This window comes from Trichomycterus rosablanca, chromosome 18 (assembly GCF_030014385.1).
Source record: "Trichomycterus rosablanca isolate fTriRos1 chromosome 18, fTriRos1.hap1, whole genome shotgun sequence".
NCBI classification, from domain to species: Eukaryota; Metazoa; Chordata; class Actinopteri; order Siluriformes; family Trichomycteridae; genus Trichomycterus; species Trichomycterus rosablanca.
Genome location: NC_086005.1, coordinates 27,116,366 through 27,129,834, shown reverse-complemented (window position 1 = coordinate 27,129,834; position 13,469 = coordinate 27,116,366). Strand labels below are relative to the sequence as shown.

At 41.5% G+C, this 13,469-nt stretch overlaps 3 protein-coding genes across 3 annotated transcripts; 2 read left to right on the top strand and 1 right to left on the bottom strand.

Annotated features, from left to right (window-relative positions):
- The first annotated feature begins 480 nt into the window (after positions 1-480).
- LOC134332925 (tyrosinase-like) lies at positions 481-4,308 on the top strand. The gene is made up of 5 exons (XM_063014758.1): positions 481-1,305; positions 1,944-2,160; positions 2,517-2,664; positions 3,386-3,567; positions 3,937-4,308. The coding sequence occupies exons 1-5, from the start codon at positions 481-483 to the stop codon at positions 4,176-4,178; spliced, it is 1,614 nt and encodes a 537-aa protein (XP_062870828.1). The 3' UTR covers positions 4,179-4,308.
- Positions 4,309-4,813: 505 nt separating this feature from the next.
- Positions 4,814-7,578, top strand: kpna7 (karyopherin alpha 7 (importin alpha 8)). The gene is made up of 10 exons (XM_063014759.1): positions 4,814-4,879; positions 4,971-5,111; positions 5,208-5,293; positions 5,548-5,816; positions 5,906-5,988; positions 6,080-6,343; positions 6,629-6,862; positions 6,978-7,160; positions 7,252-7,398; positions 7,489-7,578. Exons 1-10 carry the CDS (start codon positions 4,814-4,816, stop codon positions 7,576-7,578), a joined length of 1,563 nt encoding a protein of 520 aa, XP_062870829.1.
- A 978-nt stretch (positions 7,579-8,556) lies between these two features.
- Positions 8,557-13,085, bottom strand: chordc1b (cysteine and histidine-rich domain (CHORD) containing 1b). The gene is made up of 11 exons (XM_063013940.1): positions 12,902-13,085; positions 12,474-12,523; positions 11,557-11,613; positions 11,312-11,472; positions 11,084-11,184; positions 10,897-10,955; positions 10,563-10,633; positions 10,362-10,467; positions 10,155-10,274; positions 9,232-9,294; positions 8,557-9,128 (listed from the first exon to the last, which is right to left on the bottom strand). The coding sequence occupies exons 1-11, from the start codon at positions 12,963-12,965 to the stop codon at positions 8,943-8,945; spliced, it is 1,038 nt and encodes a 345-aa protein (XP_062870010.1). The 5' UTR covers positions 12,966-13,085; the 3' UTR covers positions 8,557-8,942.
- Between the last annotated feature and the right edge of the window lie 384 nt (positions 13,086-13,469).

The following is a 13,469-nucleotide window of genomic DNA, read 5'->3' as shown; positions in this document are numbered from 1 at the left end:
CACAATGCACACACACTTTTTATAAGGTCCAGTTATTCAGACTGCATGTCTTTGGACCTGTTGGGAGTACATGCAAACTCCATACAGAAAGGACCCTGACCACTTGGCTGGAGAATCGACCAGAGGCCCTTCTTTCTGAAAAGCAAGGGCACAACCCACGGCTCCACCCTGCAGGAATTTGGCAATTTTGGAGGGTTTATTAAAATATTTTATAATAAAATTTTACATTTATGGGATGTCTGTGCAGAAAGTCCTGATTCAGTCTACACAATGGTTAGGGGTCAGGAGAGTAACACGTGTTACCATAGGCCTCCAAGCAACGGGTGGATTCCACGGAATTTCCACCTCTTCGACCTGAGGCTGAGAAGCATGTGATCTGAGCCAACTGGTGGGAGGGTGGGGAGAAAGTCATGGGGGTTAAAAACGACCCTGCAGGGATTAAGTCCTCAGTGCACTCGGTGCATCACACAGACTGATGAGATGGCCTCGCTGGTTCTGATCATCTTTTTCCTGCAGATGTTGAAGCCCACACGGCAGCAGATTCCCCGACAATGCGCCACCACTGAGGCTCTGAGCTCTAAGCAGTGCTGCCCGGTTTGGGGAGGAGACGGATCAGCATGCGGGTCTCTCTCAGGTCGGGGAATCTGCCAAGACGTATCAGTGTCCGAGCAGCCCCATGGTCCACAGTACCCGTTCAGTGGAGTGGATGACAGGGAGAGATGGCCTCTTACTTTTTTTAACCGGACCTGTCGATGTCTGAGGAACTTCATGGGCCCGGATTGCGGCGATTGCGCGTTTGGTTACTTCGGCTCCAATTGCGCACAAAGACGCGAGTCGGTCAGGAGAAGCGTTTTCCAACTTTCAGCATCCGAGAGGCAAAAGTTAATTTCCTACCTTAACCTGGCTAAAAACACCATCAGCCAGGATTATGTGATCATCACAGGTACATATGATCAGATGATCAACTCCTCTGAGCTGATGTTTAGGAACATCTCCGTCTACGATCTGTTCGTATGGATGCATTACTATGTGTCCCGACCAGCTCTCCTAGGAGGGGAGAATAATATCTGGCCGCAGGTGGATTTTGGGCACTGGGCACCAGCCTTCTTACCCTGGCACAGAGTGTTCCTACTTCGCTGGGAACATGAGATCAGGAAACTAACAGGGGACTTCAGCTTCACTATTCCATACTGGGACTGGAGGGACTCGCAGGACTGTGAGGTTTGTACAGACGAACTGGTGGGAGGACGAAGCCGATTTAACCCGAACCTCATCAGCCCATCATCCGTCTTCTCCTCCTGGAAGGTAATTAGATAAAAATAGATCTTGCAACAAGTTTAACTGTACTATATGGACAAACATATGTGCACAACCTTCCTAATTATTAATGTTTTCAGGCGCACTCATTGATGAAAGGTGTATAAAATCAATTCTATAAAATAAACGATAGGCTTCCAACTTTGAGGTAACAGTAAAAGCCTTTAACTGGCACAAAGTGAGTCCATAAACACATGGTTTGACAAGTGTGGTATGGAGTAAACTAAACCTATTGAACACCTTCTCATCCAACATCTCATTCTAACAAAGGTTTCTTTGAATTAATTGGCATAAATTCCCACAGGCAAACTACAAAATCTTGTGGAAAGACGTAACAATGTGCAGACAGCCTAAAATCTTAAATCAACACTAAAGTTTTGCTGCGTATCTGTTTTGTTGGCACAACTGTAGTGCCCCAAGGTGTCGGGGGTATGACTGAGCGGGTTACAGAACTGTCTTGTGTCCACAGTATTTTCACGTGAGCCCATTGTGCTCCATATGCATTTGAATTCTGACCGAGACCAAGCGCTTACTGATCAAGATGTACAGTATTAATAAATATATCATGTTTGGTCCTACTTGGTGCCCATTATATCCAAAGGATTTATCGTTTGTATATATTATAGGTCATTTGCTCCAGGGAACCAGAATACAGTTTGAGAGGTGTGCTGTGTGATGGCACAGAGGAAGGACCCATACTGCGCAACCCTGGAAACCATGACCGGAACCTGATAGACGGGCTGCCCACATCTGCCGAAGTGGAATTCACTGTTAGTCTGTCCCAGTATGACACTGGATCAATGGATACCACGGCCAACATGAGCTTCAGGAACACGCTGGAGGGTAAAATATGATACACAATCTGAGCAAAATATGTGGGTACTGAGTTTATGTGGTTCAGCCACACCTATTGCAGACAGGTGAATAAAATCAGTTTTATTAAATCAACTATATGATTCCAAACTTGTGGCAACAGTTTGAGGCAGTACCTGAATTCTTAGCAGAACAGTAACTTTGGTGAATGCAGGATTTTGGAATTAGATGTCCAATAGGCTTATTGTCAAGTGTCCACATACTTTGGCCTTATAGTAGTGTCTTAGTAGTTTTACCTTGTTCAATTCCTATAAAACAAGATTAGCAGAGTTTAGATAAACCACTCTGTCCAATCTTTTAGCGCTTAACCTTCTCCTCTAATGCAGGTTTTGGAAATCCACACACAGGCATCGGAAACGCTGGCAAGTTTGGCATGCATGCATCGCTGCACGTTTTTATGAATGGCACCATGACCTCAGTGCAGGGTTCAGCCAATGATCCTGTTTTCATTCTACATCATGCTTTTGTAGACAGGTAAGTACAGCATTAAAAATAAGAAACTAAACACTGTAATGCATTTCAGTATTTTCACTTACGTCCAATCACACACTGTGCATGTAAAAGTGTACATACATACTAGTGAAAATATACATGGTATGGTCAAAGCATGGGCAATAATATGAACCCACAGATGTGCAGTGGGGTTTAGATCAGAGCTCTGTGCAGAGCACTAATGTTCCTCCACACCATACCCATCAAGCCATGTTGTTATGAGTCTCACTTTTGCCAACTTAGGGAAGAATACCCAAACCAATCCAGATGATCAGATGTAATCCAAGAACCACCAAAATTGATGATTACTATGAATTGCAATTTGCTTAATCATGGGTGACACTGTTCACAGTAAAGCAAGCTTTACATTGCCATGAGCCAACAGGTTGCCAGGCACAATCAGCTCCTTAAACTGGACTGAAGGTTGTTGCTGATTACATAAACCTCAGTTTGCATAGTGGCCTCTAAGCCCAAGAAAAGGTAAAGCTCACTTGACTGTGAACAGTGACGTCAGCAGCTTCTCTCTGATACCTGGAAAAATACCTGGAACAATACTGTGGCTAAAAAGCTATAAAGGTGGACCATTACAAAGAAAAAGAACAGTTGCAGTCACTGAAACATCAAGAGTACCAATTGTGAATAACCTTTTTCAGTCATTTGTTTGTAAAATTCTTTTTAACTGTTTGTGTCTCATTTACTTTAGCATCTACGAGCAATGGCTGAGGAGGCACCAACCAGAAAAGTCTCACTACCCCACAGCAAATGCCCCCATCGGCCACAACAGTGAATATTACATGGCGCCCTTCATGCCTCTTTACCAGAACAGAGACTTCTTCACGTCAAGCAAAGACATGGGCTATGAATACTTTTACCTCCAAGATCCTGGTAAATATTGCTGTATTATTATTAACGTTGCATATCTGTTTTGTTGGCGCAACTGTTGTGCCCCAAGGTGTCTGGGGTATGATTGAGCGGGTTACAGAACTGTCTTGCGTCCACAGTATTTTCACATGAGCCCATAGTTTTCACTGACTGGGATCAAGCGGTTACTGATCATGATGTATAATTAAATATATCATGTTTGGCCGTACATGGTGCCTATTATATCCAAAGCATTGAGTTGTTGCTTGATATTTTGTACGATTTATCATTTGTATATTATAGGATAATATTAATATTAATTAATATAATATTATAGGATTATAGGATATGTACTTCTCGTACACCCCACAAACTGCTGCGTCTCTGTTTCAGGTCAGCGCTTACTGGATGACACGTTATCGTATCTGAGGGAAGCACGGGAGATCTGGCCATGGCTCCTTGGCGCTGCCATTCTGGGTGCACTTTGTGTTGTGCTTTTAGCCGTAGTGCCAACTAAAGTGTACAGATCGTGGTTAAAGAGGAGAAAGTCAGTGAGCTCTGAGTACCAGCCTCTCATGGTCAGCAGCGACCCTTCTGAGGGATCTTCGTCCTCTTACAGAACCATGATGGCATGAAGGTGGTGTCCACCAGGGGGAGACAGTTTCCATACAAAGTCGTTAAGCTGGCTAACCTTGTATGCGAATTATGTATGATGTGCTAAAGCTGGCTATGTGGAAAATGGCCTTTTTACAAAAATAAAATATAAATATGCACGTCTCATATGTTATTCATATCCTTATAAATGTAAGTGAGCAGAAATGGGCTCAGTCTCAATATATCTGTCTGTTTATTCCCCCCCAAGTTAGCATGCTAACATGTAAAAATAATGTTTTCCATTGCTTAATAGTATAATATTAGCACACCTGTTTCAGACACCCATGCCAGAAAAGGCAGTTTGATCTGGTATTAAAATATTACAGCACCTTTCTGTCAGATTTAGCATTATTTAAGCAGGTCTAATCTCAAACACATGATCAGGGCTCTGCAGGAACACTAAAGGAGCTAAATGTAGCACACACTAATCTCTACGGCTAATTAGCATCACCTGACTACAATTAAGCTCAGCATTTAAAGATTTGCAGCAGGCAGTCAATGCCCTGTTAGAGAACACATTTAAAGTATTGCTGCTCACTGGAGTGCTGGCTGAGTTTTGAACTTTCTGTTCCTCAAAGTTCCTTCAGGTCTTTTTCCATCTAAATTAACTTCCAGGATGCCGACTGAAAATTTGACTGATAAACGCATGTGCAAGTTCAAAAACCGGGGCAAGGAACCCACGGTAGGAACCCAGGGGTTAAACTTCTCTTTGAAATTAAACTGCAAATTGTGTGGAACATTTCTACCCTTGGCTGTTTGATCTATTTCCTAAGAAAATGCGTGAACGCAGAGTTGCAGAGTGTGTGGAGCTCCGGAAAGCTCAGAGAGTGGAGAGTATCCTGAAGAGGAGGAATATCTCCTCCGTACATGATGAAGAGCCCCTGTCTCCAGAGTACAACACCGACAACGAACAGGTTATAGTCCTGATAGTTTAGTGGTTTGACTAAGGCATGGTTTTTACAGAATGACGTTGTTTCATCATGATACTATTTGTTCCCCCTGATTACCAGGTCATTTCTGCAACAATCCAAGAAATTATAGCCAATGTTACCAGTGACTGTTCAGAAAGACAGCTGCAGGGTTGTCAAACGGCCAGGTACGGCAGTTTGTATACTGTTTTCTCCATGGCTATGGTGTAGTGTATGGGACTTTGGTGTAGGACTACCAGGAGCCATTTGTAGGGTCAAAAAATAACTTTAATTTGCAGGGGAAATGATTGTGTGAAGGAGTGTGCTACTAAAGTTTGCAGTTAGTAACACTCCTAGTTTTAATTGTATGTCTTTACCATTTCCCTTTAGGGAGATGATTAATGGCTACTTAGGACTTTGTGTAAACCATTGTCTATTGTAGGAAGCTGCTGTCTCGAGAAAGGAATCCTCCACTAAAGGAAATAGTGGACGCCGGCCTTCTGTCTCACTTTGTCGAGTTTCTGGGCAGAAATGATAACCCAACTTTGCAGTTCGAGGCTGCCTGGTCCCTCACCAATGTGGCATCTGGCACATCGTGGCACACCCAGCAGGTGGTAGAACATGGTGCAGTACCTGCGTTTATTGCCCTTCTGGCTTCACCCATGCTCAACATAAGTGAACAAGCAGTCTGGGCCCTGGGCAACATTGCAGGTAACACCCATGGGGGTACTTTTCTTAAAAAGGCAACAGATTGTAAATATTTGTATTTCAGATTAGGTGCTAAATGCATGTTTTCACAGGTGATGGTCCAGCATATCGAGATGCACTGATTGACTGCAATGTAATCCCTGCACTGCTGGCTCGGGTAACACCGGATGCCCCGGTAAGATTTTCAGCTTCCATCGCTAGAGATGCCATACAGTCTAATTCAAACAAAGTGTGCAGATGTTTGGATTTTGTCTCCCCACTTTAAGGTCGGCTACCTCCGCAACTTGACGTGGACCCTCTCAAACCTGTGCAGAAATAAGAATCCCTTCCCTCGCTTTTCAGCTGTCCAGCAAATGCTTCCATCCCTTATACAGCTGCTTCACCACAGTGATAAATCTGTCCTGTCTGATGCATGCTGGGCCATCTCCTACCTCACAGACGGACCCAACGAGCGCATTGACATTGTGATCAAGACCGGAGTGCTTCCACGACTGGTTGAACTTCTAGGCTTTGAAGAGCTTGCAGTTGTGGTAAATATGTGGGCTTTCAGTTTTCTTAATGTCTCTTACATGATTTGATTTGGTTCGGTTCATTTTTGAAATGCTGGCTAAGTAAGTCTTAACCTGGCTTATGCAGGGTGCATTATCTGGCAGACAAAGGTCCCCTCAGTTTTAAAATGTCTCTAGTATGTCTAAAATTTGTACATGTAACATGCACTTTAGGACCCTTTTGTTATGACATATCGTGTAGTAGAACCCAAATGTACCATGGATACACTTGTGGGTGAACCTGATGAGACTTTTCTTTTTGGAAAGACCCCAGCACTTCGTTCTATTGGAAACATTGTAAGTGGCTCCGATCACCAGACCCAGATGGCCATCGACGCGGGCGTGCTGAGCGCCTTGCCCAAATTGATGCGTCACCCCAAACCCAGCGTACAAAAGGAGGCTGCCTGGACTGTGTCTAACATCGCGGCTGGACCAAAGCAACAGATTCAGCAACTAATCACATGTGGTCTACTACCACACCTTGTGGATCTACTGAAGAACGTAAGTGAGGAACAAGAACCTGTAAAACATCATTTCTGTGTACAAAATATAAGACATCTAGTTTGTCCAAAGACTATTCTGCTAAAACGATGTCAATCTGGACTCTTGCTTTCAGGCTGACTTTAAAACTCAGCGAGAGGCTGTCTGGGCAGTCACCAACTACACGAGTGGAGGAACAGTGGAGCAGGTAGTACAGCTTGTAAGGTGTGGTGGCTTGGAAGCCATTATAAACTTGCTGCAGGTCAAAGATGCAAAGACTGTCCTAGTCATCCTGGATGCTGTCAATAACATTTTCCTGGTAAGAGTCCATTCACAGCCTTGGAATTTTAACCCCTTCTGTTCTAATGACCAAGTAATTGGCACAGTGGATTTATTTTTGGCTTTTTCAGGCTGCAGAGAAGCTGGGAGAGCTAGAAAAGCTATGCCTGCTGGTTGAAGAGCTGGGTGGCTTGGATCGCATCGAGCAGCTTCAGAATCATGAAAACAATACTGTGTACCGTGCTGCCCAAGCACTTATTGAAAAGTACTTCAGTGAGGTAGGTTAATTTGGAACAAATTATGATTCTCATACTTGGTTTTTTGTTTGTTTGGCTCAAAACACAAGATCTTATTTTGTTAAACTCTAGGATGGTGAAGATGAATGCCTAAAGACTGAGGCCACTGAAACGGACTTTGTTTTTGGGCCTGCTGAGGTCCAAAGAAGATTTGACTTCTAAAGTCTAAAAAATAAAAATAAAAAAAAACCTTTTATGTAAATACGTTTTGTACAATAAATAATTTTGCAGTATCATATGGTCTTTTTTTTTTTTGAATGAGCTTACTTGGCTAAGGTAAAAGGTTAACCAGCCTGATCTGCTTTTGCTCAGTCTAGATGAGCTACATAGACGAATGTATGAAGGCACTCATGGAACGCAGTGCACTGAAATGAGCATCATGGTCGAAAATGGCACAAGTCTTCAGACTATTTTATCCCTTATCCCAGTGGCTTTCAGCCTGAAAAGTTATGGTTCAAAAGTTTGTACAATTTTGTGAAAGGAAATTATCCATAAATATGCCATTAAGTAGCAGCATAGTATGAAACATTGCCACAAATGGCTCATTATCTCCTCTGGAGAACCATAGTTATGATTTATTTTCCTTTAATACACCTGAATTAGCCCAGAAAGGCTAACGAGGTAGGCTGTTGACCTCTTTCGAACTAGAGCCTGCCACTTTTTTTTTTTTTTTTTTTTTTTTTTTGGTCCACTTAAGTTGATGCAGATGTCTGCCAACCAGGTATTTTGCTTTGCATATATACACTGATCAGTCATAACATTAAACCCACCACCTTGTTTCTACACTCACTGTCCATTTTCTCAGCTCCACTTGCCATATAGAAGCACTTTGTAGTTCTACAATTACTGACTGTAGTCCATCTGTTTCTCTACATGCTGTTACCCTTTCATGCTGTTCTTCAATGGTCAGGACCACCACGGCGCAGGTATTATTTAGGTGGTGGATGATTCTCAGCACTGCAGCGACACTGACGCACAACACAGCTTAGTTACTAGACTGTAATGTTCCATGTATTCCTCTCTTTGCTGGTGCTGCTGCCCAGGTTTGACATACACAGCCATGACCTGAGACCTTGTCCTTTAAAACAATATAATGTGTTTTGGCCTGAGGTACTTAAAATTCAGGCACATACTACTGTCTTGTGGAAATGGATAAACTTTTAATAAACTTTAACATTCACCTTAAAAAGCATGGAATCGTTAATACATGATGTAAAAAGGAATGTTAAGAAAAGACATGATTTGCAAAGACTGGCTAAATCTAAACAGGACAAAAGCCTCTTCGTATAGCTATCTAATGCAAAATTGTGATGACTCTGGCTTTACAGTTCCAATTAGTCTAGTTTGAAAAATGACCACTTAATACAATTAATGTAGATATTGAGATCTTATGTGAATGTAAACCATTAGTCTTTAAGTCTATACTGGCTTCATGGAAGTAAATACTTTACATGCAATTAATCTCAGAAGAGGGAGAATGGAAATTTGATACAGTACTGTGTGTGTGTTTGTATTTGCGTAAGTATTTAATGATCGTCATCATCATCATCATCAGTGTCGCTATCGGACTCATTTTTCTTTTCTTCCTTTTTGGGTGGGCTGACTGCGGGGGGAAGGTCCAGCCGTGCCCAGGACATCGGCTCGGCTTTCTTCAACACGATTTCAATCTTAGCAGCCATCATGTTCATTACGCTTTTACTTGTGTCGATGACCTGGTAAAGAAGAAAATGCGGTTACTAATATGGAACTATGTAAATTATTAGGACATCCAGGGTGTATAAAAAAAAAAATGGAGGCAATAATTTTAATACTTACACCCCATAAAATGATCTTCTGTTCAAATTCCTTATCACCGTCAAATATAATATGAATATCAAGCTGAAATAAAGAGATTTTCTTTAAGGAAAAAGGCAATATGAGTTCTTACATAAACATTCGTACACTCACTGTCCATTTTATCAGCTCCACTTACCATATAGAAGCATTTTGTAGTTCTACAATTACTGACTGTAGTCCATCTGTTTCTCTACATGCTGTTACCATTTCATGCTGTTCTTCAATGGTCAGGACCACCACAGAGCAGGTATTATTTAGGTGGTGGATCATTCTCAGCACTGCAGTGACCCTGACATGGTGGTGGTGTGTTGGTGTGTGTTGTGCTGGTATGAGTGGATCAGACACAGCAGCGCTGCTGGAGTTTTAAAACACCTCACTGTCACTGCTGGACTGAGAATAGTCCACCGACCAAATATATCCAGCCGACAGCGCCCCGTGGGCAGCGTCCTGTGACCACCGATGAAGGTCTAGAAGATGACCGACTCAAACAGCAGCAATAGATGAGCGATCGTCTCTGACTTTACATCTACAAGGTGGACCTACTAGGTAGGAGTGTCTAAGTGAGTGGACAGTGAGTGGACACGATATTTAAAAACTCCAGCAGCGCTGCTGTGTCTGATTCACTCATACCTATGATCCACCACCTAAATAATACCTGCTCTGTGGTGGTCCTGTGGGGGTCCTGACCATTGACGAACAGGGTGAAAGGGGGCTAACAAAGCATGCAGAGAAACAGATGGACTACAGTCAGTAATTGTAGAACTACAAAGTGCTTCTATATGGTAGGTGGAGCTGATAAAATGGACAGTGAGTTTAGAAACAAGGAGGTGGTTTTAATGTTAATGCTGATCGGTGTATATAAGGCAAATGCTAATGAGTTTTAAGTAACATAAAATGCTTACCATGGTACTATTCCCATCTACATAACTAAGCTCAGGGATAGAGTTTTTGGCGTAAATCGTTATGGTGACCTGACCTCCTGTTTGGTGCCAATCGAACCGGCACGGCACAGCCTTTTTACCCTGTGAACACCCCAATACACAGAGAGAGAGTAATATAAGGAATGCTTTGAGATATCTGCATGCTCATGTGTTAAAACATGCACACACCGTGTCCTCCTTGCACCACGCATGCTTTCCTTTGGTGCAGCCTTCCTGAGACAGAAACGTGTCGAAGTCGGACGTTTTCCTCTTGCAGCAGCTCCAGTATTTCATTCTTAGGACGATCAAAAATAGATAAAAACGGAACTGTTATAGATTTGACCTTAGATGATCTGGTTGACACTGTTAATTAAATAACAAATGACTTACCCTTCGTGGAAGATAGGGAATCCAGCGTGATACAGGCACACTTCTTCATAACTCTCAGCTCCAGTGAAGGTCTGAAAAAAAAAAAAAAAAAATCACTTTTATTACACAATTATTAGAAACTGACTGCTGGTTTTTAAGATTGATCCCCAGTGCTGATTTTTTTTCTTTAGCACAATCGTTAATGAATAATGAATCCACTTAGCTCTGTTAATGCTAAAAAATAGCTCTGTACAACATTTTTTACTTTGTAACTGATCCTGCATAATCCCTCCTGCACACATTTAATGTCACTGAGGCATAGAAGCATTAATTACTAATGAAGAGTAATTAGTACCTTAGTGCATCCTCCATTCTTACAAGATGTTCCAATCTTAATTTCGTCGCTCTCCTCTTCTGTAACGCAAATACAAAACTGTTGGATATGAATTCAATATGAGGATGATGTACAGATTTACAGTTTGAGAAGGAAATAAGAATAACTGCATGAGGACAACTACTTAGCTAAGTTTTATTAAGCTCACCTTTGGTGTCGGGCGCATTTTCAGACATCTTGAGCTTTTCTAGTGCTTGTTTAAGTGAAGCCGAAAGCTTCTGCTGTATTCTTGAAACAGGTTCATCTGGACTACACGTGAAACAAGAAAACGTTGTTCCAATTTTACTCTTTCTACCTTCTTAAATAGCCACCGTCAACCCCGTGTACTTCAAATTTTTACATTAAATATTTGTAACTGTGGAGTTGAAATTACTACCTCGGTCGCTGAATCGCTTCAATGGGTTTCGGTGCTTGAATGATAGACTCGTTAAACTTTGGTTTGAGGTCATTGAGCTCTTTCTTTTCTCCAGATGACTTGACCTCAGGTTTGATGGGTTCAGCTGGCTTCTCCTGGTTATGAGGTCCATTTGTGCAACCCTAGGGAAAACAAACTGTACTGTATGGTACTGTAACAGAAAAGGTCATGAGGCATCTGTAAATTAAACTAAATTGTGTACTTACAGCAATACTAAGAAAATCTGAAAAGTCAGTAGTCCGTTTTTTACAGCAGGACCAACCCTAGTGAGAAAAATGTATTCATTGTTATTTATATATATATATATATATATATATTTAAAAGACTTTACTTACCATATAGAAGCACTTTGTAGTTCTACAATTACTGACTGTAGTCTGCATGCTTTGTTAGCCCTCTTTCATGCCTTTCTTCAATGGTCAGGACCCCCACAGAGCAGGTATTATTTAGGTGGTGGGTCATTCTCAGCACTGCAGTGACACTGACATGGTGGTGGTGTGTTAGTGTGTGTTGTGCTGGTATGAGTGGATCAGACACAGCAGCGCTGCTGGAGTTTTTAAACACCTCACGGTCACTGCTGAACTGAGAATAGACCACCACCCAAAAATATCGTCCTGTGCCCACTGATGAAGGTCTAGAAGATGACCGACTCAAACAGCAGCAATAGATGAGCGATCGTCTCTGACTTTACATCTACAAGGTGGAGCAACTAGGTAGGAGTATCTAATAGAGTGGACAGTGAGTGGACACTGTATTTAAAAACTCCAGCAGCGCTGCTGTGTCTGATCCACTCATACCAGCACAACACACACTAACACACCACCTAAATAATACCTGCTCTGTGGTGGTCATGTGGGGGTCCTGACCATTGAAGAACAGAGTAAAAGCAGGTTACAGTGTATGTAGAGAAACAGATGGACTACAGTCAGTAATTGTAGAACTACAAAGTGCTTCTATATGGTAAGTGGAGCTGATAAAATGGACAGTAAGTGTAGAAACAATGAGGTGGTTTTAATGTTATGGCTGATCAGTGTATATTATATATTTGCATTAATATGTTAATATATTAGTTTATTAAAGTGGTTTACAAGATAATGTTTTTTTTGCTGTATCAGTAATTTACCTTTAGGGCATCGTGGAAAACTGGAACACCAGGATGGTAAGTACATGAATCTGTAGATAAAGAGTATAATTTGTAATAATACTATAGTAATAACTATATGTTTAAAGCAATAATAAAATACTTGTTTAGTTATACCTACTACTACACTTAGTACAACTCGTTAGCATACTAGCATGTACAGTAGTATTCAGTCAGAGACCCAGCGAAGCACTGACATGTGGCCCTAACTTTAAATAAGACGAAATAGGTTACTAAAATTGCATTTTATAAACTACATAAGTTATGCTGTCTTTAAGCGTATGTATATTAAGTTTAAAAGCCATGCTATGTTAGCATTAGCTAAAACGGCTAGCTAACTGGCTGGCTAACTGTACCTGATGTTTAACCCAGCCGAAGCATTGTAAAGCTTAGCTTGAACACCGACTCACCATCGGAATTGTTTTCAGGGTCAAACCGCTGCCCACATCCTTTATTATAACAAAGAACAGACATTTTGTTTCTAACTATTAAAAGCTGTAAATCCTCACAGAAGTGATGCTGGTCCCTGGATCAGGGGTTAGTTTGTTCTAGAAAGCTACCTGCCGCTTCCTTTAGCCATATTAGAGCCGGACTTCGTTCTTTTCCGGAGACTTTCGTGAAGTTCCGTAAATGATCGAGCCTGTAGTTGTTCAGCTATACAGACCATCACTGGAACGCTCGTGTACTACAGAACCTCTTACTAACCCTTACAGTAGTTTTTAAATTGTACTTATAAATGTGTTTATATCTCATTTCAACTAAATGTTAATAATAACTGCATCTTAACGCAGCACACACTGTGACCAGATGAAGAAAAAGAATGTCGACAGACAGACAGACAGACAGACAGACGCTTTAATAATCCCGAAGGAAATTAATGATCATATACGTATAAGCACTTGCATTTTTGTGATTTCTTTATTTCTTTTTCCATAGCTAAATTGCTGAATTACACTTCTGAGATATAAACATTTCATA